The sequence below is a fragment of the Talpa occidentalis genome, unplaced genomic scaffold (genome assembly GCF_014898055.3).
Source record: "Talpa occidentalis isolate TD23 unplaced genomic scaffold, MPIMG_talOcc4v2.1 talOcc4.4, whole genome shotgun sequence".
In the NCBI taxonomy this organism is placed as follows: Eukaryota; Metazoa; Chordata; class Mammalia; order Eulipotyphla; family Talpidae; genus Talpa; species Talpa occidentalis.
In genome coordinates this window covers 102,451,570-102,478,943 of record NW_023604295.1, presented here as the reverse complement: position 1 = coordinate 102,478,943, position 27,374 = coordinate 102,451,570, and the positions used below count along the sequence as shown (strand labels likewise).

Here is a 27,374-nt window from a genome sequence, read left to right as displayed (position 1 = left end):
TCATGAAGCAGAGAATGTCTTTAATCAGCAACTGGGAATCACTGAGGAGGGAAACAAGAATTGTTGGGAAAAGAAACCTGTCTACTACTCTGATCTTTCCCTCTTTCTCTATCCTGGCTACAATGTTCTCCCTGCCATCTCTGACTCATCCAGGCTGGGACAAGCACCTTTTGCATTCCCACACTATACTACACATATCACCATCATCAAATTTATAAACTTTTATAATTATGGGTTAGTGGCAAAGATTAAATACTTGAAGCCATGAGGTATATCATTAACATTTTTATTCCCAGCATTTAGCATAATATCTAACCCAGTATAACTCAAAGGCTATATATCAGAATCATCCAGGAACCTTTAAGAAAAATACCATGCCCACACACTAGTATACACCAATCACATCAGAATCTCTGGAAGTGGGACCCAAGTACTGATGTTTAAAAAGCTTCCCCAGGATTTCAATGTGCAAGCAGGTTGAGAACCAATGGGTTAAGTCACAGCAGGTTCTCAGTAAATATTTACTGGAAGAATGGCTGGCTAAAAGGCTGGCTGGCTGATTGGATAATGATGGTGGGACAAAAGAGGAGGAAGAAACTGGGTTATGTTTAAAAGGTACTAAGAGTCTAGAGTAGAGTCATATCAAAGGGGTGGGTAAAAAATTAATCTCCATTTCCTTACCACCAACTAGTAAACTGATTTTTGACTTCACAAATTAAAAACAAACAAACAAACAAAAAACAGAGAAACACAATGACAGTAATCACAAAGACAGTAATTTTTCCCTTCGCTTAGACTTAGTTATCCTCCCTCCTTCCCCTCCACCACCAAATGCCAGTGTGCATGGGTGTGTATGAACCCACATCTAAATGCAAGTAACCGCTTTTTTTTTTCTTCCCCAAAATATAAAGAATACCTGTCATCCAGTTCAATCCTTTTCATACTATGAAGGTGCAAAACAGCTAATATTATTGCTACAAGAAATATTACTGCACAGCAAACCCCTACACTGATATAAAACACACGAGTAGAAGTGGTTGGAGCTGCATGTACAGGATCATCTGAAATGAAAATGAAAAACACATTAAGCTTTTTAAATATATATATAAATTGCTTATGACCCAATATACACAATGAGTTTCCTGTTCTTGGTAAAAGATTTTCATTTCATGTGTCCTTTCTTTGATAAAATTAGTCACCAGTAGTGTGATGTAATTTTCACAATTTTTAAAATGTTTTTGTTGTAGCTTGAAAAAAAAAGATTTTAAACAGAACTTCTGGCTAAAAAAGTATAACAGTCATTTGCAAATGGTGTGTCCATACAGTAAACCATCTGTAGAAGTGCTATTCAACAGAACTTCCTGCAGAGATAGAAATGTTCTGCAGGTCGCTAACAAAGCAGCACTAGACCACCTGTGCTATCAAGCACTAGAAAAGTAGCATGAGGAACTGAAGTTTCATTTCACTTTAAGTAATTTAAAGTTCAATTGCCACATGTTTGTAGTAGTTAGTATAGTGCTGATCTATAAATACTTCATATTTCTTCAACAGTGATACATGGAGTAGAGGGTCAGATTACTTTTGTGCCAATGACCACTGACTTACAGGAGAAGGACTATACAAAAGGGACCCACAAGTTAAAAAAACAAACAAACAAAAACTCCATCTTTTTCTCTTCTGAGGTAATAAATTATTTTACTTATCTGTTTTTAAAGAGAAAGGCAAGAAAATAAGGCTCAACTCATTAAATAATATTCAAGTTTTATATCATTCAATATAGAGAAAGTGTCAACAATAGAAGTGACTCAAAAACATAGACACACAGAGGCAAAGACACACATGGTATGAGGAACAGAGAGGAACACAGAAATAGAAGCATTTTCAGGATTCAAGTGGGGTTAGTGAGTGTTCACATCATAATTCCACTTAGTAAAACCTTAGCGCTTTGAGTTTTACCTTAAATTAAATAGTAAATTATTACAAGGAATGACATACATTATCATTCTTGGGAGAAAAAAATGACTCTGCATGCAGTGTAAAGAATGCTGTGTAGGGGGCAAGAGCAGAAAAAAACAAGGAACAATTTTAAAGTTACCACAGCAGTCCAAGAAAGAGACAGCTGTGGCTTAGGCAAGAACCTTATAAAGAAAATGAGAAATTAATGGATTAGGAAGCAAAATCAACAGACCTTTGCTAATAAATGACACTGGTGTAAAGGGCCAAGAGGAATCAAAACTTTGGCTTAAAGAATTAGGTGGACAGGCAGCTCTCCTGCCTACTTGTGACATTTCCCTTTCATTCGTCTAATAAACTTAACCTTTTTGGAGATATATATAAAGAAGTAGGTGGATAATGGTACTTCCTACAAAGATAAGAAGTAGAGAGAATCAAGAGTTTGCTCCGGTGAAGATAAATTTGAAGTACCTAATACAACTTAACAAGGAGAAGTAAATTTGACAGAAATGTAAGTTTAGAGCTCTGGAGATAGGTCAGGACAAAAGTAAAAACTATAGCTTTCAAAAACAGGAAAATAAAATTGCTTTCTAAAACTTAAACCTTGAGTCAACAAACAATAAGTTATAAACAAATTAATACAAAAAGAGAAAATGGCTTCTAAGGCAGCTTGATAGATTTAACTGTAGCATGAAAGAAGGCCACCAGTTACGGAATCTTAGAAAACGTTGATCCCAAAAGCTGATGCTGGCAGTCTCTACCCAGGTTCACTCCAGGACAGAGAAGAGAAAGCCACTCTGCTGAACCCCAAAGCTCCCTGCTCTATTACTTCCAAATTTCCATTCCCCTACTCTGACTTTTCACCTACCACTAGGTCTCAGATGAAATGTCACTATCCTCAAAAAGTTGTCCCTCATGCCTTCACAGACGAGGTTCTGTACTCTGCTCTTCAGGAACTGTGTGCTTGTCCTACCACAGTTGACTTGCTATGTTGTTATCACTGACAACTGCCCTGTCGACCTCCATTACTATATGATAAGCCCTTGAAAGTCGGGTCTGTTTTGCTCAGTTTAATCCTCTGCCTCAATCACACTACCTGGTACATCATAAATTCTCAATAAATGTTGGCTGGATGCATAAGTAGGAAGGGAAGGAGAGAGGGACTGAGGAAGACACAAGCAAGAATATGCATTACTCTATTCTCTTTCTATGAAATAACATCCTACTAGTCTGAAAGAAATGACTAAAATCACAAGAATTTTAAAAGTAAACCTAAGGAGCTGATGTTTTTAAAAATAGCATTTCTACACAGAGATAAATCCAAATGAAATATTCTCAAAAAGCTGACAACATCTCATATTATTTTTCCATCAAAAAACATCTACTTTGAAACATCCTGATACTCTGAACCTCCTGAGGTGATGAAAAAGATAAAATAAGAAAGATACACTACCATGTGAATTATTCTTGCCAAGAGTTGGTCCTAAGTCTAATCAAGTATGAAATCTACCAGTTTCTAGGAGAGACAAAACCATGTCAAATGTCACAAGGATGCAGATTTGGGGAACTCTATGGGATAAATGACTCAATTTCTTTAGCAAATAGGTGTTATTAAAAGGAGGAGAGGTGGTATCTAATTAATATAAAACTCATATCAACCAAATATAGTATACATAGGCTTCATTTAGATCCTGATTTGGGTGGGGGGGAGCAGGAACTATAAAAAGACAATTTTGAGACAATCAGATTAATTTGAACGTAGACAAGCTATAGAAGATGTTAAGAAATTATGTTAATTTTTATAAGTGAAGAGTTGGTTTTTTTTTAAAGATTTATTTATTTATTTTATACAAGAACCGGGGTACAGGCCAGATGTGCGGAAGGGTGAGAGGCTTCACCAGAGACAGAACGGGGAACAGGACAGGCAGACTGACAAAATACACTGCTAAGGGGAGCAGCGGGTGAGATAGGAGAGGTCTGTCATGCCATGTGGGACCCTTACCAGTGGCTGGGGATCAAACCGGTGCTGCAGAGGCTGCGGGCAGCTTTGCAGCCCAGCACTCAACCACTGCCCCACCAGGGGAGGCCCCGTGAACAGTTATTTTAAAGAGAGCCACATTAACCCTTCATGGATGAAAATGCTATGATACTGGGAGGTATATCAAGACACTGCCTTTTGACTCACCTACCCATCCAAGAAAGGAGGGATTCAATGGAACACCACTGACAAAATGCTGATCATTATTCAAGGAGGGTGATGATCACACGGGGGTTCGCTGGAGCACTCCCTTAATTGTTGTGCACTTGAAATACACACAACCCCTATTTTTTTTTAAGTTTACTTTGATGAGGAGAAGCTTAGTAATATTTTAAGATAAGGTTATTAAAAGTATATCAGCAAGAGCAAGAATCAATGATGTACCCATGTCAGAAAAGGAAAAAAGAAGTCATAGTTATACTATCTAAATACAACTATTACCAAAAAATAAACATCTACTTTGAATTTCAGCTTTGTAGGTTCAAATCATGTGGTTTCTTTTAAACTCACATTTCTCACTTGGATCAAATGAGCTAAAGGCTAGGTTCAGGTCACAAATCAGAATTTTCTCAACTTCTCCTAAACTTTATAATATATTTCATGTTCACACTTTAGTAGTGACCATTTGAAATGATGTGCTATAAATTCTTGCAAGATTTTTAGATCATCTGTTATATATGTAAACTTTACCTTCTAAAATTTTAGTATTTTGATAATTTCATATGACTATATAATCTACAAAATATCAGTGAAATAAATAACACAGTGTCATTTATCTTTAGGAAATTACAAGCCTCCAAACTTCATGTAACATGTTCATTTACAATCAGCCTTTTTTCATTAATAGAGAAAGATGAATGCAACACTTACAAATAGTTCTGCTAGTGTTTTTGTCCAAGGGTGAAGTTTTTACTTCTTCAAGCTCTGAAGTAAAAAGGAGATAAAAGATACTTTAGAAATTCTTTTCCAAGAAAACCCTCAAATACTGTAATTGCATTTTCTTAATTTTGTGATCTATCAGAATGCTGCCTGAATAAGTAACAAGATACTTGCTGCAAGAAAATAAATGCTGCATTACTATCAGATAATCATCAATCAACCTTCTATGGCCAGCACTGGCCTAAGTGTGTAGCTTTTAGATGCTCATTGAAAAAGTGTTTCAGTGGTCAAGTTTCAGTGGTTTGGGAAAAGTCACATACTATAACCTCTGTGGAGACTCACAGTGCCCCATGCACAGTGCCACTAGCACACGGTGCACAGGCTCTAGGGAGGGCCAGAGTAACAAAATTTGTCTGATCCAGTAGTCCCCACCCTCATATGATAAAGAACCTTTCTTGCCAATTAATATCCATTAACATTCAACAGCACAGATAAATTTTCTGTGCTATGTTTTAAAATGTAATAGAGTGAAAAATCAAATACACAAATACATGAAAACATATGAATTCATGACTAGAGAAGTAGGACCACCAAATAAAGAGGAGGGTACTATATTACACTTATGTCTACAATGGAATAGAAAACTGCACCAAAAGAGAATTTAAAGTTAATTTTCATATATGTGTTAAAGAAAATGGGGACAATATGGAATCTTCCTAAATATCTGTTAATCCTTAACCTTAGTGGATATTAGCATTGGTGGGCTCCACAACCAATTTTTTGGCCAACATTCTGCCTCTAAGCATTAACAGATGAGGGGATGTGGTACGGTCATTGCACACCTCCCTAGAGATCAGGAACTGGAGGTTTCACACTACTCACTGACCAGCTATGCTGGGTAGGTGGCCACGCCAGGGTCAATCATAAAAGAATTACATTAAAGCAGAGGGTCTCTTAAGTCTACTTTAATGTTAAAATTACATGAAAGTAGGTATACAACTAAATACATGAAAACTCAAAAACATATCACAACTTGAAAGCTAAGAGGTATTCATTTTTCATTTAAAAAATGTTCATTCTAATGTAGTACGGCTTTTTGATTGGAAAATATCTGAACATTAGTCATTATAACTCACTTCAGGTCTCAGTACAAACTTCGATTAGTATGTTAAAAATTTAACAAGGCAGCTAAGAGCATGGGTTGCATCCCAACTGTACCACTTGACTTTCTGACCTTGGCAAGTTGGTTAGATTCTCTCAACCTCAGCTTCCTCTTTAGAAAATGGAGATATGGAGAGAACCTCCTCCCTAGGGTTGCCCTAAAGATCAAATGGGTTTAATGCATGTAAAACACTTGGAATACAAGCTTACACGTTTTCTTTTCATTCCTAGTTCAGACACTAACCAGCTCTACCTACATGACCTTATAAAGTCAGTCACTTTACCTGTTGAATTTAAAGTTAAGTGGGTTGGACTCAACCTTTAAGGAGAACACTAACATTCTTTGATCTATAATCTAGACCTCTCTTATATTCAGTGCAATTTCTTGAATTGGATTTTTCAAAACCAAAAATGATTAATTTTTATTAAGTATTCACTTATGGTGAGTACTCAGGTTAGATTCAATTGGTGTATATAAAGAAAAATCTCTAAGTCTCTGAAACAGATCATGCTCATTCTACAGGTAAAAATACTGAGATTTAGGTTAAGAAACTTGTTCCAATGTCCTGGCAAGGGCAGAGCTGTGATTCTGACCCAGGTTTATAGGTCAGGTTTATGGGCTCATGGATACCGCTGCATAGGGGTAGCTTTATAAGGGAAACACAGTAACACACAGTTACTCAAGGATTCCCATCAGAATTACCAGATTTCTTTACCTCTTCAGCTGCATCAGCGCTATCTTACATTGCTAATGGGAACTGTCCAAGCAATTTTGATGAAAGATTTCGAGCAAAGAGAGACTGTGTCGTCTGAGTGAGAATTGTGGCTGCAAGCTATCTGATGATTAACTCCAAATTTCATTTGTTAGTGCTCTTTTTTCCTCATTTTGCAACTATATTCAAGACTTGGTGACAAATCAGCTAAAAGATGACAAATCTAATTTTGACATTCTCACATCTATATAAAAACACACATTTTGGTAAATAAATTCCTTACTTTTGTAGCACATTTTCCTTCTTTTAAAATTTAAGACTGTAAAATTTTTTGAAGAATTTACTGTCAAGTTGAGCTGCATAAGTATCATAACCTCAGAATCTACTTTGCCAGTACAGGAAAGTTCGACCCGAAACACTGTTTAAAAAAAAAAAGTAATTACTCATTAAATATCTTAGAATTATTTAATTTTGCTGCATAAAACTAAAAATGCATTTACATAAAATACTAAGCAGGAACTTTCAGAGAGTTTATTGGCAGAATACAGTTTCTTCAGACATTAAGTATTTTACTCATTATTAACACGAAAGTTAGCATTAAAGAATAAACCAAGATATAGAGAGAATTATTCTCAACTTTTGTTCAAGATTTTTAACACATCGCTTTATCTCACTATATTAAATCATAATGCTGTAGAATCATAAGGCAAACACTGCTTACTTTATTAGTCATATCAGCAATAGTTAACAACAAAAATTACTTAATAAAAAGGACATACCATCAAAATGCAATTATGTGTTACTCTGAATTAAAGGATTAAATATAAACCTGTAATGAATCTGATAAATTCTCAATTATGAATTTAAAAAAATAAAAACCTTTCTGAATAGAAACTGGCATTTTATCAATTACTATTGCAATGGAATCACATAATTTTTTGAAATCATTCAGTTTAAGGTTCTTTTCCTACAAACATAGAATAAATCATTCTCCCATCTGCATGAATGAATGAGAAATATGGACCCTTCTAAATACCTTTACTGATCCACGAACCAGCCTTCCTATGTTTTCTTTAAGTGCAATTTTTTTTTTTTTTAAGGTTTACTTATTTATACAAGCACTGGGTACAGTCAGAAACGTGGGAGGGTGAGAGAATCAGAATTCACCAGAGCCAGAGCAGGGAACAGAACAGGCAGACTGATGAAATACACTGCTGAGGGGAGCAGTGAGCACAGCAGGAGAGGTCTGCGTGCCATGTGGGACCCTCGCCGGAGGCCAGGGATCCAGCTGGCGCTGCAGAGGCTGCAGGCAGCTTTGCAGCCCAGCGCTCAACCGCTGAGCCACCAGGGGAGACCCTCTTTAAGTGCAGTTTAATGTATGTCACTATTAACAGTGAACAAGACTACCAGGAAAAGTTCTACACAATGCTGTGGCTCACATTTTCAAAGTTCTAACAATTTGTATTTTCTTAAAATCTCTAATCTTCGAGGGACCTTTCTCAAAAGAAGTTAAATTTGTATAAATTTGATACTTAAATCATTTACTGAGTCACTACTGTGGACCATCAAGTATGAGACACTATGCTAGGCACCAAAAGAACTGAAAAAGATAGCTCCTGTCTGGAAGGTGGCCACAGGCTAGTAGGGAAAAACTGAAACAACGAATTACAAGATAAAATGATCAGCTCAGAAACAGTAAATACATGTTTCTATGGGGCAGGATAAGGGTTAACAGTAAGGAGAGCAGGAGACAGAAGAGGACAGTGCAGGTTTTGAGTCTTCCAGAGTGAGCAGTATGTATGCATTCGTAAGCAGAAAAAAGGGAAAGACAGTATCATGTGCACAGGCAAGGACATCAGAACTGCATACAATGATGCGGCAAGTGCAGGAACAGACAGGTATGCAGGGGCCAAGGTTAAACGCAGTACTAAAGAGTCTGCAGTGCATTCAGTCAATGGGGGTCGGGGCTGATGGGCTTGATGGCGCATGGTCAGGCATTAGTGTGCAATGATAATTATGCCACAGTGTGGGAAATAATGGAACAGGAACAAGACCACACACAGGAACCCATGTAAAGGCCACTGCCAGTCAGCAATGCAAAAAAGGAGAAAAGAAGAACTGAAAAGAGATAATTCTAGAGGATAAGGAAAAGATGGAATGGTTTAAAACATGATGCAAATAATCACTATTTACAAAAATTACTTATCGAAGTACTTAGGTATCTTATGCCTATCAAATAAGACACTACATATCAGTATTTAAACTGTTGTTGGGGAGATGTCAGTAACACAGTTTAAAACTGTATGTTATCTCTGTCTGAGACTCACTCTTACCTGATAAAGTGCGTGGAACTTCCCCTTGGGCAGAAATGTTAACCTGGGGCATGTCCATAGCCACAAAATTGTCTACTTGGAATCCCAACTTATATTCAACCTGTAAAATGGAGAAACAACTGAATCTGTGATAACAGAAAAAAGAACAGCTTGACTTAACTGATTAGCTCATTGACTAATAAATGCCATGAGCCTTTCACATGTGAAAATAATGCAGCTATAAAAAAATCCATTTGTCAGAAACAACCATGGAATTTTCAACTGGATAAAATTTCAACCCAGTAAGCCACTCTCTATTAAATGTCCAGAAAAACCACAAACTCCTGATAAAACCTGTCATCTAGGAGTCAGAAATCTTGCTTAGGGCTACAGAGTCATCGATCAGGAAGACCTGAAAAGAAAGCTATGAAGAGCCAAGAGGTTGAGATGTGTAATTTACACACCAGGACTAGTCACTGATGTCTTCTCCGGTTGATGAGTCAAGCTCTGAATGCCTGCATGTGCTGGTGAATGAAGGTGTATGCTCTACAACCCGCTGACCCCACGAGTGATTTCAAGGCATGAAATCTTCATGGAATATCTAAGACCACATTCTCTTGTCTAACAGTACCCACTAAGAAAGTTCATGTTTGGATACCTATCTAACCTCTGAATCTATTTTTCAAGTGACTCAAAATCTAGAAGAAAGAGAATTAACTAAGAAGACATCCCTGGAACCCAGTACATATCAATACCTGGCCAACACATCATAGCTTCATGGAACCAACAAGCATTAATCAATAAATAAACCCTTGTTCCCAGAGAGGTGTTCATGGGAGAAGCTCAAACTGTAAAGCAATAGCTGAAATTCACAATGGCTTCCACTGTCGAGACCTTGAAGTAATATTTCATGTTACTCTTTGTTCTGTTCATGGGGTCTTGATAAGAATACCCCTCTCCCAAACAAAGCTTTGGTGGAGAGCTAGAAATAGCAAAAGACAGGGGCAATCATTCTTTAAGAAACTTACTAGGACAAATTGGGGGTGGGGGGTAATCCAAAGTTTTTTTTTTTCTTTTTGCAATAGAGATATTCAAATGTGGTTATGTGCTAATGAAAAAGTCAATGAAATAAATGGGACATAATACAGGTGAAAGGAAACAGCAAGAATATCACCCAAACGCTATAGGATATATAAATATTAAACTAAGTATACAAAGAATTTACTTGGTAAGTGCAAATTCACAACAAAGGAAAAGTTCTTGCTGCTTGCTGTGCGAGTGGCTTTGTTGCCTCTGACCATACTGTTGCCTCTGACCATACTGTCACTGCCACCAGGAGGTGCTATAGCACTATATAGCCCAGCAAGTTTGGGCCAAGAATGAGAAACCTTTCCAGAAGCACTCATTGATTAATTTCAAGAGAATGCACAGAATATCCCTATATTCATGCTTTCTCTGAACAGGGCAATACACAAAGACCAAGTGCACAAAAGAAATTCACACAGCAATCACAGAATTTGGAACCAAGAGAACCTATGACCCTTAGGTAAATGATTAACATTTCCAAGTTCAGTTTTGGTAAAATGAGGAAAACACAACACTTTGAGTCAGTGTGACACAGGTCCCTCCTGACAAAAGCAGACCCCAGTGTCAACAGCAGTCACTCCCTACTGCCCCACTGCTCTTCTCCGTAAGCCCCAGCCTACTCAAACCCAGAGACTCTGACATCAGCCTTCCTGTGCTCTGCCAACAACATGCTGCAGTCCTGTCTCCCATCTTGGGACCCACAGTATTCTAAACACCCTCAGTCCCACACCCTTAGCCTCTTCACAAACACCTTTCCCACCTTCTCCCTCAATCTGACTTTCCTCAGAAGTCATCTCTTCCCTCCATCATTCAGTTCCTACAACACCAGAAATAGAATGAGAAAATAGGGTTAGCATTCTTTCAGGGTCATTTAGTCCTCTCTAAACATCTCTTCCTCATGTAATCCCCTCCCTATACGCTGAAGCTCACAACTTCTACTCATTATCTTTCATGCCAGAGGCCTTGGCTCTTGACTGTCTCCTGCCATCTTCCTGATGCCATCTTGATTTTCTGTCATCTTCAAATGTCAGTATTCAGTATTCCTACATACCAAAGAATTGCTTCATAACTCAAATAAATGCAAAAATACCCCTCTATCAAAGATCTCATCATTACCTCAGATTCCTGAAAAACCAGTTCTTTGTCTCCATCATTTTATTCAATTAGCATTTATGAAGCACATTTATAAGCCAAGGGTTGTGCTCATAGCTGAAATGCAACAACCAATTAAGCTATTTCTCTCCTCTCCAGTGCAGTCAGTAATTGGTTTTACTTTCCCATAACCTGTGCACCAAAGAAGAATGCTACTGACAAAAGTCGTATGGACACCCTCAACTATTTCACTCCCACACCCTTAGAGGGCGCCTCCAGCATCCTGGCAGCCCCTCACTCTACTCCTATTGCCCAGCACTGCTGGGACAATGACTGCCCAGGAGAGAAGGGTATTTTCACACAATGATGACACCCCCGGCCCCCCACCCAAGTTCAGTGTAGTTGCTTAATCCTGCTCAGCAACCCCAAACCCTCTCTCCTACTCATCTCACCTCAAACCTCACAGGACCTCACCAATTCACTGTTACCCTTCTGGTTTCCTCATTTTTGGACAGTGTTACTGTCCCTTTTAGCTAGCACAAAGGGAGCCCCTTTCTGCCTTTCTTTTGAGTACCAGGCAAATCTGTTAAGGCATCCATCCTGTATGCTTCGGTCCTGAGGAAGACTTACTCTTATCGTAATGACAAACTCTTCTCCCTTAGTACGCTAGAAGTTTCAGACCACCAGACCACTTCACCACAAATGGGCTCTCATAGCATCAGCTGGTCTTTCTCATACCCCTTTATCTCCAATCTCTCCCACTTAGCTACTTAATAGTCTTACAGCCCTCAATTTGACAGATTCAAAGCCAAACTATTATGTTTCCCCACACTTGTTGTATCCTTTATTCAAGATCTCAGTTATCGTGCAGAGGCACAGTTAATCAGGGGCCAGAGCTCCTAGGAAAGCAGAGGGAAAAAGAATGGTGACTAGGGTCCAAGGTCCCGGTGCAGTGCTAAGGGTGGGAGTCAAGACTAGCACCTGAAGTATCTCAGTGTGACAAAGAGAAGAGGGCAGGAGGAGAAAAATGAACTAGTGAATGCAGATGGATAGAGTGAGGGACATAGGGGGAGGTGACAAAGGCACTGAGCAGTAGGTCTGAGAAGGCAAATTCTTTGACCAGAACAGCAGCCTAGAAGAGTATGAAGGATGAAAGCATGGAAGCTTGCCCTTCGTTGCTTCCCTTTTTGAGAACCCGTTTAAACATCTGAGGCATTCACAAGGCATTTCTCTTCCCTCTCTGAAATCTTTAGATATAAATATTAAAACTGCAGTTTCTGGGGTCAGAGAAGAAATTGCCAATTATTAAAGTTCAATTTTCTCTTCTTTGGCATGTATCAATTTATATGAAATCTCATGTCCCAATAATCCTTTGATGAAACATATCTGTTTTAAAGCTAACATTCACAACCTACTGGAACAAAGGAAATATGAACAGCAGTTATTTATCAGGAAAAAAAAGAATGAGCCAAAATACTTCAGAAAAGAAACTAGAGAAAATATAAATATTTGAGTAAGCTAAAAAATAAACATTTTTGGTAATCTTCCCTTACTTGGAAACAAATGGCAACTACAAATAGATAGCCAATGAGTGAAGCCATTTTCTTCTGGAACAGAGGAGCACTTTAAAGTGAATACACTTCCTACAGTCAAACAGCTTTTAAATTCCTCTGAAATTACCAGAAATTCTGCCTTTCTCATTGAAATCCCACTCTGCTGGGGATACAGCAGGCTGATCCCAATAGCTGCTATAGGAACTCAGTACAAGTTCCCTGCAGACCCTCTTGACAATGATGGAAAGTTCCTGAAACCAGAGAACAGCTATGGGGTGGGGGTGTGGGTGGGTTATTCCAGTCCATTTTTATACAGTTTTGCCTTTCAGTTATCTATTTGTTTAGTGAGACATAACAAATGCAGTTGTATGTTCTTTTTTTCTGGATATCAGAGAATGTTTTAGAGTATTAAAAAAAGCTAGGTCTTCAAATCCAGCAGTCTCTTTTTCTTTTCTTTCTTTCTTTCTTTTTTTTGAGTGTGTGGCCTCATAAAAGAGAAGCAATGCCAGAGTTCTCATCCCATCTGGAAATGCAATTAACTAACGGTATTTACTGACCACTCACCTCACTAGGCAGTGTGACCAAGAACAAGACACTGCTGCAGCCTCTGAGGACACCACAATCTGTTTGGCAGGATGAAACTGTCATGTAAATACTAAAGAACAACATTATTAGCAAAAGCTTTGATGAGTGAAAACTAATGGTGAAATATCTACAATGTGAACAGACATGCCAAGGAGCCTGGAGATCTTTGGAAGCAAATACTTCACCTCTGGCAGAATCTTAAAAAGCCAGAACTGAGAGTTTCTGATCAAGTGTTAGAGTTTGGGCGCCACAGCCCTCCTGAAAAACCATGCTCACATCCCACAATCAACCTGAGTGCCTTGTCTCCTGCCTTTTTGTATGACTTTCCCACTATGAGTCACCGCTGCTTCCTGCTTCCTTGGCTCCTACTACCACATTGATTCCTTTTCCAAATCTGAGACTTTTTTTCTCTCAATAAACTGAAAAATATACCAAACCACTTACTAATATGTGATACCACCACTGAAGGGAAAAGTCCAACTCTACATGCAATGAAGTATAAGCACATGAGATGTTCATTCCATACACACACTCTCTCTAGAAGAGAAGGCAGGTACCAGGTAACAGTGGTTGCCTCAGGGAAGGGGAACTAGGTGCCTGAATTGATAGAGAGTGGTACAAAGATGTAGGGGACTTATTTTTCACCAGACACCCTCTGCCTTTTGAATTTTATACCAAGCACTTATACCGCCAACTCAAATTAAAAAAATTTTTATAAAACTTGCCAAACAGATTGTGGTCCCCTCAGAGGCTGGAGCTGTGTCTAATTTCTGATTAATTTAATGAACTGTGCTAAAATCATCACAGAAATTAAGACCTGAAACTAAGGCTACAATGGTGGCGGAAGCTTGAAACTAGATGATAACACATACTCCTTAGTTTTTTTTACCATAAAACATTTTAAGATATGAGATTATTACTTTAATTCAAATCTGTTACAGATGAATTTGTGAAATGTGGTAAACTCTATATTCAATCTACAGATTCCAATCATTTCTCCAAATTTACAATTTCACTCTATTCAGAGTAAGACAACTGAAAATATCTCACATGGTGAACTAGTATCAAGTGTACCCAGCCTATATCTTCATACTTCTAGAAAGAGGAAATTTGCCACTCCTAAAGTAGCACATTCCAACTGTGAAAAAGTTCTAACTGCTCAAAAGTTCCTGTTGCTTGAGTTGTGCCCTGGGGCTGCTTCCTGTGCATCTCTTCTGTAGTCAGTTAAAGAACACCTATAACTAAGTACAAGGGACATAGAGAAAGATAAAAAGGGACTCCTATTCTTCAGATACTCAGAATCTAGAAGTGGGACAGAAAGGAAAATTAACTTCTACAATACAAAAGCTTATGGTGAGGATGCTGAAGGAATAAAAAGAAGGTACTGTGGATACAGAAAAGGGTACCTGGCACAGCTGCAGGTGACTCCGGGTGTGAGCTTTATGAGATGAGGAGTTAATCAGTAAAGAATGGAGGAGAGGACATTTCTAGTAGCACAAACAGCACAATGGGATAGAGCACAGGGCAATCAAGAAATTGTCAGACATAATGGCACAAAATGATTTAGACAGAAGATAGAAAAGACAGGTAAGGATCAGGTTACAATGGTCTCCTAAGAAATCAGAATTTGACTCTGGTGGAAACCAAGAGCCCTAGGAGAGTATGAATATTAAGATTTATAATAAGAAATATTTGCTCTTCAATCCCATTCCTGGAAAAGAGCTCCTGAAACCCTTGAAATTTCTTAAGTGATGAGATTCATAAAGGTGTCTTTTGTTATGTTAATTAGGTGGCTTTCTGAAAACTCCCAGGGATGGGGAATGTCTAGAGGAGAACCAACCATGTGATTACAAGGTTGGAACTTTCAGTCCTATCCCAAACCTCCAGGAAGGTAAGAGCAACTGGAAATAGCATTCAATCATCTATAGTCAATGATTTAATCAATCGTGCCTATATAAAAAGCCCCATAAAAATCCAAAAGGATAGGGTTCAGAGAGAGTCCCAACTGGTGAACACATGGAGATTCATGAAGCCAGGCACACTCAGAGAGTAAGGAAACTCTGTGCCCTTCTCCCTTACCTTGCACTATGTTTATTTTCCAACTGGCTGTTGCCGAGTTACATATCCTTTTAAAATCTACTGTTAATCCAATAAAATGTTTCTCTGAGTTCTGAGAGTCATTCTACCAAATTAACTGAACCCAAAGAGGGGACTGTTAACCCCCTTACCACTGGTCATTCAGAAGCACAGGTGATATACCCTGGAATTGCAACTGGCATCTGAAGTGGGGAGTTAGGGGGAGGGAGTAGCCTCGTAGGACTGACTGAGTCCTGAACCTGTGGAATCTCATACTCTCTCTGGGTAGATGGTGTCAGTCCTGACAACTGAGCTGCACTGTAGGATACCCAGATGGTGCGTGACAGTCTGGGAAATCCCCTCTCACACAGTGGAGTTGGGATCAGAATCTTTTTAGGCAATTTTACAGAAGGTGCAGCAAGAGGTCAGTCTGGAGGCAAGAAAGTCAGTTAGAAAACTACTTCCATTTCCAGGTAAGAAACAACAGAGGCCCAAACTAAAGACGAGGCATGAGGTCAGGAGAGAAGTAGACAATGAATTTAAAGTATAATTATGAAAGAGAATGAACTAGGAGAAGAAAGCTAAGATCACCTCTACGCTTCTGTTCCCTCTACAATCAGGGAACTTCTGCCTTACTAGGAATATCAGAGCAATAATAATAGCCCAAATGTTCACTAATGATAGTTATTTAATACCTGCCAAAAGAATAGTTTAGAAATTATGCTTTTCAAGGTAACAGAGAAAACATGGAAGTAACAGAGCTATATCAAGGCTCCTCCTGATCCAAAATGTACCCAGGCCAACACTATTAATTTTTTTGAAAATATAAAAAGCTTCTCTGCCTGGTAGATGATCATAAAAATAATTGATCTTAGAGTTGCAAAGAAATTTAAAATCCAAGAACAGTCACTCCCCAAATGTTTCATTTCCTTCTACAACACCCCTACCAAATAGTCACCCAATATAGGTCTGTGCTCTCCTAGTCAAAGGGAGCATGCTACCCTCCATACAGCAATGGCTGAAGAGTGAACCCTAGTTCTAAACATAGATGCAAAATTTAATGGCTGAAAGGATAATTAAGAATGGGATTTTAATAAAATTTCAAATTACTTCCTACATTATTTATTGTGAAGGGGACAACTGTACAGTGGAAAACCTGGTTAAGAGATTAGAGTTAACCTAATTAAGAGATTAGAGTTAACATCACCAGTAATGGGACTCATGGACATCAAGTGCACCATGAAGAAGCGATTTCAGTGGTGTTCCCATAAGGTCATATGATATTACATAAGAACAGTAAAATATGTGTAAGCCCAGGTTACTTGAAGAGTACAGGGGCTACTCATTAAAATGACATAGCTCAGATTAAAATGTTTTAGGAGAACCTTTTTTAAATTACCTATTCCACTTATTTTGATACTTCAGTTATCCAGACTACTACTGATTAAATGTTCTTAATTGTTTCACATGAATTTCTTCTCCTGGCCTCTGTTTCTGCAGTATTCACCCTATCGAGATCTATACACTACTATAACAGTACCACCTTATTTGGGTACCCTACACCAAGAATGTTAAAGAGTTGAAATGCTCCAGACAGCATTTCACCCATGACCCAGGCTAACTCCACTTTAATCATAACATTCCCGCAGCTATGTTTTAATGCATTAAGTGTATTTGTGTATAATATTTCTGTAATGTATGAATATATATAATAATATGACTATACACATACTTATGTAATTTTTACTATCTGATTTTCACCATCCTCTTACTAAGAATTCTGCCTGCCAAAGTGAAGAAAAGTACTTGTAACAATGAAAGGAAGTGCTTGAATAGTAAAATGCTATTAAAAATCCATGTGTCAATGAAGTCATTTACCAAATAACTGTACATCACACAATACCATACTAGAAAACCATTAAAGAGAATTAATTAATTTTATTAGTAGAGTAATGCAAAGATGCCAAGATATAGCATTAAGGGGGGGAAAGTACTATATGTGTCATAAAATTCCTTTTCTGTTTAAAAAATAAGCCTTAAAGAAGTTACATTGAAGCATAGACAACAATTACATTTGGATGTAGATCTACAAAGTCTTTACAGTTCTTAAAAGCATTTCCATAACATTTGAATTTTCCCAGTAAATATCATTTTCTGAGTAGAAAAAAAATGAAGATAAGAAGACCTAAATGAAAGTGGTGAAATTACATGTAATGACTTGCAACATATATCAGGACACTACTTTAAAAGAAAGTATGCAATAAATACTCATATGTATTTTTAATAACAAAGCTACTTTTATTTCCCAAATAGAATCCCACACTGAAGCCTATATAGAAAGCTGATTTAAAAACTAAAACTGAAAACTAAAGTTGATTGGGGAAGGTGGGTTCTACACTCAGCCAGCCACTTTTTGACCTCCCACTATTTGCATGTCCAAACAGGTGAGGCAATCAGAAGATATGTGAAGAATTCTGCAACAAGTAAACCAAGCAAGAGGTTCCTTATGGTTAAAGGAGCTAAGCCAAAGTATACATGGGTACACCTTACTTTCACCACTCCTCCATAAATGAGAGAACTGTATCCATATAAAACAAGCCTGAAACACCTATCTCACCAGCACCCCCAATTGCCACCCAGATGGCCATAAAAGCACATCATTAGCAGATCGAAATGTCCCCTCTTGGAACTAGAGTGCATCCCTATTGAAAACCAGAAGGATGTAAGTTTCCTGTCAAGTGCTAGTCACATACATGATAACCGCCTTCATTTTAAAGGGTTCCAGAAATTCTAGAGTAATAGGCTGAAGATTTTAAAATATAAACCTGCAAAAGCACTGTTACAGCCCACCACCCACAGACTCTTTTGTATAAATGGCAGCCACCCCCCACATCTAGCCCTTGGCTTGGCCTCTGGGCCTCAGTGTCCCTTCCATGGTGCTTGGATTCGACCACTCTCTTACCTTGGACTTTGCATGCCAAGTGAAGTGCAGGAAATTTGTCTCACTGGGTACTAACAAGTTAAAGGATAGAGCATAGTGACTGATAAGGTCATTTCTCACATAATAAAGTTCTGCATCAAGACCTAGGAAAAAAATAGGGAAAAAAAGAATTAAACATCTAAAATACTCTCAACATCATTAACCATCAGTATTCAAATACTAAAAAAGTGAAGATAATATTGATGTACACATCTGCATCACAGACATCCCTCATATATGCTACCTTATACAGACACTGGGTTTTATCATCACCAACAAAGATAAAGAGCTGGAACTCAACATCCAAGTAGCTAACCAGCTAAACTCAACAGTGCTAAAACCAGAAGTCTGCTAGTCCCTCTCTTCTGAGGATTGTGTCTCTTTTCCTTTTGGACACAGTACTTCTTAAGAGTAAAACCATAAATAAAAGCTACTTCTCCCCCCAAAATTAATAAGAATTTATGAAGAGATACTCAAAATAGAAGGGAGAAAAGGACCTCTGTGAAAACATAAGTGTGAGCCAATGCCTCAAGCTCCTGGCCAGGGAAGACACCTGTTTCCTGCCTCCCCACCCTGGCTGCTCTGACACTCTTTACCAGGGTATACTCTCCCCAGCTGTCACACACACACACACACACACACACACACACACACACACACACACACACACGTCACCTTCCCCACAAGGTGGAAAACACCAAATTTCTCTTCACATTTTCAGGACAGTTCTCTTTACAGTAAACATTTGTTAAACAACAGGTTAGTGGTGCAGATAAAACACCGTAACTGCAGTACTTGAGAAATGCTATAGAAGTAACTCCCAAATTTTACTCACTCTCGTATGACCTTCTGGAAGAGGACCACACCCAACTTCTAACACACACTACCTCCTCCAAATCCTACCTTTGTATACGCCTTCATCCTATCTGCATGTAACATTTTTCTTTAAAATTGCTTCAATTTTCGAAAACAAGAATTTACAGGCAAAATCTAACTATCCTGACTAGAAAATCAATAATTACTGTGAAAAAATTCAAGGTGATCAAAAAATTCAATTAAAAGGAAAACAAAACAGTATTACTAGATTCTAGTTAAACAGTTGTACCTACCAAGGCAGTGAGCTTCAGCCTAGCTCACTGTTTACAAAAAGGAAGGGCTTGTCAGCCAATTTTGAGAGTTTCAAACAGAGGCTTTCTCTATGATAACCCTAAATGAATTGAAAGAAAAAAGGCTGCTATACTTTTATCTAAAGTTGTGTCCAGGTATCTCTTTAGTAACAGAGGGTATATGTGTATGTGTGTGTGCAATATCCCACACATGAGAGAAAAGGTACAGGGGAGACCAACTGAAGTATAAATTTCATATTTACTGAGCCTGTACCATGGATCTGAAACCTTGTGGTATGTTGAGATTAGGGAATATGGGAATATTATACCTCCTAAGAAGTGAGACATAGAACAAATGACTGCTACCAGCATTTTGCCTATAAAATCAATCTTCTCATTTCTGAACTTAATTGATAAAATTATTAATTCATTAATGAGACTTGAGGCTTATCTAGAGGAGAGCTACTGCACTGGCTGGGTAGCACTGTTTTATTTATCCCACAAAGGTACCAAGTGGAATGAGAGAAAAATAAGAGGTTTTCTTCAAAAGACTTTCCCTGCTGGAAAGGCAATTGCTAGCTTTGTATTTTAGAAAATAGTCAAAGAAAACACTTCATAATTCATTTTCTAAGGCCTGCATTATACTAATATTAAAACTTGGTGAAATATTGTAGAAAATTAGATTGACATCCCTCAAAAGCATGGGCACATTCCCCAGAAAACATCAGCAAATGGAGTTTGGCAATATATTAAAAGAATATTATATCACGACCAACTATATATGACAAGTTAGCTTTAAAAAAAAAATATAACTCAACATATCAGGAAAAAAAAAAGATTAAAATCCAGAACATCTCAAAAGACGCAGAAAAAGACAGTTGGTAAAATACAAAGCCTAAAATCATCAGAAAAACTGCCAGAAAACTAGGAATAGACAGAAATTTCCTCAGCCTAGTAAAACTCTACACAAAACTCTACATCTAACATACTCAATGGTAAATTATTAAATTATTCTTGTGATCAGAAACAAGTCAAAGGTGTCCATTTCCACTTCTATTCAACTTCTACTTGAGGTTCTAACTAATGTATTAAGACTAGTCAGAAAGAGTAAGGGCTGCAAAAATAGATGACTTGATAAAAGAAGATGTGGTATATATACACAATGGAATACTATTTAGCAATCAAAAAAGATAAACTCAAGCCATTCGCAGCAAAGTGGATGGAGCTAGAAGGAATTATGCTCAGTGAAATAAGTCAGAAGGAAAAAGAAAAATATTGGATGGTTTCGCTTATAGAAAGAATATAGGGGAACCAAATAAGACATCAGTGTAAAAAAAAATAACAACAATACAAAACACAACAAAACAAAAACAGACAATTATAAATCGGAGACATCCTGCAGGGGAGAAGGAGGGAGAGGAATTAGAGGGAGAGAGAGAGGAGCACAGGGGACTGTGGTGATGGTGCACAGGTGCATCGGTGAAGGAAATTCTATGGGAACTACACTTGGTGGGGGGAGCAAAAATATTGTTTAAAAATGAACAATGAGGGGGCCTCCCTGGTGGCACAAGGGGTTAAGACGCAACCTATGAAGCTGTCCGCAGCCTCTACAGCACGAGTTCGACTCCTTGGCCGGCTAGGGAGCAACCCACATGGCGCAGGAGACCTCTCCTAACTCGCCCGCTGCTCCCCTTAGCAGTGTATTTCAATCAATCTGCCTGTTCTGTTCCCCACTCTGTCTCTGGTGAATCCTGTTACCCCCTGCATCTCTGGCCTGTATCCCAGCTCTTGTATGCATAAATAAATAAATCTTTAAAAAAATAAAATTAATTAAATCTGCAAATATAAAGCTAATAGAATTTCAACAAGGGCACTGAGGCAATTCAATTAAAGTGATACTAACACAACTGGGTAAAGGTATGTCTGGAAAAATCCTGATCTCTATATTATGTATCATACAAAACCTGATATGAGATATACCTAAATATAAAAGCTAAACTATAAAGCTTCTAGAAGAAAATATAGGTGAATAACTTCATAACCTGGAGTTAAGAAAGTTTTCTTAGATCATACAAAACATGAACCAAAGGGGAAAAAAATTGATAAATTGGTTGTCATCAAAATTAAAAGCTACTTCTCAAAAGACTTGTTGAGAAAATGAAATTTACATTCACAACTTGGAGAAAGTATACATAATACATCTGTTTTTAAAAAGGGCTTATTTCTAGAAAATATAAAGATCTATAAGCCAAAAAATACAGTCCAATTAAGTAAAATGGGTACAAAGGTGAACATGTTTCATAAGATATATAAATGGACAATAAGTGTGAAGAAAAAGTGTAGAAATACATGGTTTTTTAAAGATTTATTTTTATTTATGCATACAAGAACTAGGGTGTAGGCCAGAGTTGTGGAGGGTGAGAGGATTCACCAGAGACAGAGTGGGGAATAGGACAGGTGGAGAGACTGAAATACACTGCTAAGGGAAGGAATGGGCAAGACAGAAGAGGTCTGCCTTGCCATGTGGGTTAGCTCCCTGGCTGGAGATTGAACTCATGCTGCAGTGGCTGCCGACAGCTTGATAATGCTGACTTTTTCCCCTGCGCCACCAGGAAGGCCCCTGGGGAAATACATATAAAAACCACCAGGAGATACCATTTCCACCCAAGAGAATAACTAAATGCTGGCAAGTATGCCAAACAGTTGCAACTTTGCACATTGCTGAGAGTGTAAAAATGTTCAACCACTTTGGAAAATTCACACTTTCTTATAAAGTTAAGCTCACATTTACTTTGTGACCTAATTCCACTCCTCAGTAATTATCCAAAAGAAATGAAAACCTATGTCTACAAAATAATCTTGTACTCGAATGTTGATAGCACTTTTATTCATAATAGTCAAAACTGGAAACAACACAAATGTCCATCAACAGATAAATAGATATCCAATTGTGTATATTCAGACAATGGAATACTACTCAGCAATAATAAATAAACCACTACTGAGAATTTGTAACAATAGGGATAAATCTCAGAGAAGATATAAGTGAGAGAGAGGCTAGATGCAAGAGTACATACTACCTAATTCTACTTATATAAAATTCTAGAATAGGAAGAACTGATCAATAGTGATAGAAATCCAAGCAGTGCGGTCACCTGGCAGGGAGGGCAGGAAGGGTAGTAGGGAGATTGGTGAACTGATAGCAAAGGGGCCCCTGGAAAGTCCCTGGTGTGATGGAGATGTTCTATTTAACTGGGGTGGCAGTTACACAGGTGTAAGCACTTTTTAAAACTCAATCAAGTGTGCATTTAAAATCCATGCATTTTATTATAAAGTTTACCTACAATTTTTAACATGTTAAAAAAGAGTTAACAATTTTTACCTCTTTTCTAATTTCAAAAAGGTTCCATACCATAGGATGTTATTAGCACTAACATAAAAACAACTCCTGAGTTTAAACCTAATATCTGTCACAAGGAAATAAAGAACTTTGTTCCTAACAAGTCATGCTGTTACTATTATTAGCAATAATGCAAATGCTTAAGTTTTCCAGACAGAGTCAGGAGTATCAAGAACATCTAGAGGTTCTGTAAATTCAACTCCCTATAAAGTTAGATGAAAAAGAGCTGTGAGCAGAAAAGAAATGAAGAAGGAAAGTACGTTCTCAAGCCATATATGCCGTCACTTAATTTGTGGTTTTAGTCTTACTAGAAATTCACCCAGGGCTCCCTCCTCAGAGGAGTACCACCAGCCTTTGCCTGGTTTCTGAACCACAGCAAGCCAAGCTGCACATCCCCTTGTGCCTCTTTAATGACAGCCCCATTGGCTTAGAAAGTTACTTCCATCTGCACTGTCTCAAGCCCATTCAGGCTGTAATTTCCATACTGTTATGTTTTAATATTTTTAACTCTCTGAAGCAGGCTCAGCCATGTTCAGTGGTTTGACTATACTGTCCAAGTTTTCTTACATGGTGCCAGTAATGCCTTTGTTGTTTGGACTTGGTTTGAAAATTCAGAGGTGTTGAGTGGTTTGCCTTTAACATTATTTTCACCATAAATCCTGTTATTTTTAGTGACTGGACACTAAAAAGGGTGAGAGATTAAAGGGTGAGAGATCCTACCCCAAGCCATTAAACCTCTTCAGTCAAATCCCACTCTGTTCATCTATGGGATATATTGAGTTTTCCCTTTGAAAGGGGGGGGGGGGTTAATGACCAAAAAGCACTGTAAAAGAATATGAACTTCAATAAATGGTGCTGGGAAAACTGGGTCGCTACATGCAAAAGAATGAAGCTTGACCACTACCTCACACCATACACAAAAATCAACTCAAAATGGATTAAAGAACTAGACATAAGACCTGAAACCATAAAATACATACAAGGAAATATAGGCGAAACACTACGGGATTTGCACATCAAAGACATCTTTACAGACACATCACCCAAAGCAGTGATAGTGAAGGCAAAGATAAACAGCTGGGACTACATCAAATTAAAGAGCTTCTGCACAGCAAAAGAGACAATAACAAAAACAAAGAGAAACCCCACCAACTGGGAGAACATTTTTGCACCCAACACTAATGATAAAGGACTGATCACAAAAATCTGCAAAGAGCTGATGAGACTCAGCAACAACAAAGAAAATAATCCAGTGAAAAAATGGGCAGAAGAGCTAAAAAGAAACTTCTCTGAAGAGGAAATGCAAATGGCCAACAGACATATGAAAAAATGTTCAACATCACTTGCAATCAGGGAAATGCAAATCAAAACTACCATGAGATACCATCTCACACCAGTGAGAATGGCACATATTAAAAAAACTAGCAACAACAAATGTTGGCGAGGATGTGGAGAAAAAGGAACTCTTCTGCACTGTTGGTGGGAGTGCAAACTGGTCCAACCACTATGGAGAGCTGTGTGGAGATTTCTGGACCTACTAAACATAGAGCTTCCATATGATCCAGCAATTCCACTCCTAGGTATTTACCCAAAGGACACAGAAACATCAATTCCAAAGAGCACCTGCACCCCTATGTTTATAGCAGCACTGTTTACAATAGCTAAGCTTTGGAAACAACCCAAATGCCCAAAAGTAGATGACTGGATCAAGAAGATGTGGTACATATATACCATGGAATATTACTCAGCATTCAAAAAAGATAAACACATGCAATTTGCAGCAACATGGATGGCGCTGGAAGGGATCATGCTCAGCGAAATAAGCCAAAAAGAAAAAGAAAAATACCGGATGGTCTCACTCATAGCAGGAATCTAGAAAACTTAAATAAGGGACCAGGAAAATGAATATAAGAAAGTGAAAATCAAAATCAACAAAAAACTATGAACCAGAGACACTTTTTGGGGGGTGGGGGGCGGGAGGGGAAGGATTGGGGTCAGAATGGGGCGTTTGCAATTGTATGGGGGAATATAAAAATAAAATTTAAGATTAAAAAAAAAAAAAAAGAATATGAACTTATTGATATTACAATTACAAATAAAATTTAAGGAACTGGGTTTGCTTTAGAACATAGGCAAGATACAAGCCATAAACCAATTTTCACCAATGTCTGCCAAATATAATAGATTATGCCTATAAACAGGTATTCAGTAAAGGTCCCAGTGAAGTAAAGTTAAATGTATATGTAGTATATGCAGATGCATGTTGTGAATGTGGTGTATGTTTTAAAGAATAGGAATACAAAGAAGTGTTAATAGTGGTTGATTATAAATAGTGGATTGTGGGTAATTTTTTATTGTATGTTTTTATTCTTCTGCATCTCTTTGTAATTTTCCTATGTAAGCTAAACTGAAAAACACAACAAGAGTTTAAAGAAATGTGCATACATAGCTACAGCCATTGACTAAAAAAATATATACTTACTGCTTAAAACAACCCATAAAGGCCAATAAAAGCTGGGTGAAAAGCTCCCAAATAATAAAATTCAATAAAAAAATAACATTCTTAATAAATGACATATTTGATATATCAAGATTAACACTAGCCAAAAAAAAAAAAAGAGAGATTAACACTAACAACAATAAAATACTAATTACTCAAACACTTTCACTCAACTTTCCCTTACTATACCTATATATACAAAAAGACAAAATTTGGCAAAGCAGTATGAACAAAAGGAGAAGATCAAAATCAAAGCTTGGAAAGAATTATACATGTAATATTAACAATGGGGTTGAAACAAAAGGAAAATTCTTGACCTACCCTCGCCCTCTATATAAATGAGAATAACATGGGACTTACCCATATGATAAGAATGACAAGGAATGTAAAAAAAAAACAACTACAGTAGAGAGGGGATAAGAAGCAAGCCAGAAATTTTATTCCCAAATTCTCCTCACATGCAAAGATGCCAAATTCTCAGAGGATTTCAAAAATTATACCAATTATGTATTCTGCTATTCCACACTGAAACACTAATAACTAGAAGCAGTTGGATGCAGTCTCAAAGGAGGGGTAATAGACGGCAGCGGCTGTCACTAAGAGGGAATGGTGCAGCAGACTCCACAGAGGTGAATAAGCAGTGAGGAATGGCAGTGAGGGAAACAATCTACACAGTGATGCTTTATTGAGCTAGTTCTGCAGTAAGGCAAGAATAAGGTAACTCTTTAGGAAATCAGGAAACAGAGCTTGATTCCAGAAGAAAGGAGTAACTGACAAAGAAGACTGGGGTGTCATGGTTCAGAGCAAGTTAAATTCCAAGAGCTGAGAGATCAAGAATAAACAGGTCAATTCAAATGAACGGCTTTTTGGACAAGAGACCTCTAAATTGGGACACCAGCATGGTCACCAAGACTAAGCACTGAGAACAAATCAAGGCAGGTTCTAATATCCTTTTGGATAAAGGGAATGCATCAGGTGACTCCAACAACTCTAATGGGTCAAACATCATATAAGTAAATATCATTGACATCAAAAGTCAAGAGGATGCTGAGTCACTGTCCTAGGGCAAAATAATCAAAGTAGGAAAGGAAAAATAAAATGCATGATAAAAACTGGTCTGCTAGTGAATCCAAAAAGTCAGTTAAGAAAACAATCTCATTTACAAGAAAATTTAAACAAGGAGGTGAAATACATGTGCAAAAACTGTTAAAGAAATAAAGACCTGGGCCTTCCTGGTAGCACAAGGGGTTAAGACACAACCTACGAAGCTATCCGCAGCCACTGCAGCACGGGTTCCATTACCAGCCAGGGAGCTATCCACATGGCGCAGCAGACCTCTCCTGACTCGCCCGCTGGTCCCCTCAGCACTGTTTTTCAGTCTATCTGCCTGTTTTGTTCCCTATTCTGTCTCTGGTGAGTCTTCTCACCTCTCGCACCTCTGGCCTGTACCCCAGTTCTTGTATGCATAAATAAATCTTTAAAAAAAAAAAGAAATAAAGACCTAACTAAACAGTAAGACATCCCATGTTCGTGAATTGGAAGATTGACTACTGTTAAGATGGCAATACTAAACAAAAGCATCTAAAGGTCCAGTGCAATGCCTATCAATATTCTTACCACATAAGTGAGCTAAAGCCAAAACAGTCTCGAAAAAGAACATAATTGAAGGAGTCACACTTTTGATTTCAAAACTCACCACAAAGGTGCAGAAATGAAAACAGCGTGGTGCTGGCATAATGACAGAAATGTAGAGACCAAAAGAGCAGAACCAAGAATCCAGAAATAAACCCAGATATTTTGAACCAATTGCTTTTTAACAAGGATGCCAAGACCATTTACTGGGGCAAGATTAGCCTCTTCAACAAATATGCTGTGACAAGCAGACAGCCATATGAAAAAGAATAAAATCAGACTCTACCACATACCATATACAAAAACCA

The 27,374-nt window shown here is 37.9% G+C and overlaps 1 protein-coding gene across 2 annotated transcripts in view; it reads right to left on the bottom strand.

The window, feature by feature from the left end:
• Nucleotides 1–27,374, bottom strand: part of RYK (receptor like tyrosine kinase) — a 99,102-nt gene that overhangs the window by 55,887 nt on the left and 15,841 nt on the right. For both annotated transcript variants that reach the window (XM_037525965.2, XM_037525966.2), the window contains exons 2-6: nt 18,411–18,532; nt 9,078–9,177; nt 7,028–7,162; nt 4,862–4,915; nt 917–1,061 (exon numbers count right to left, since the gene is read on the bottom strand). In XM_037525965.2, coding sequence (XP_037381862.1) covers nt 917–1,061; nt 4,862–4,915; nt 7,028–7,162; nt 9,078–9,177; nt 18,411–18,532 — 556 coding nt within the window. The remainder of the gene's footprint in view (nt 1–916; nt 1,062–4,861; nt 4,916–7,027; nt 7,163–9,077; nt 9,178–18,410; nt 18,533–27,374) is intronic.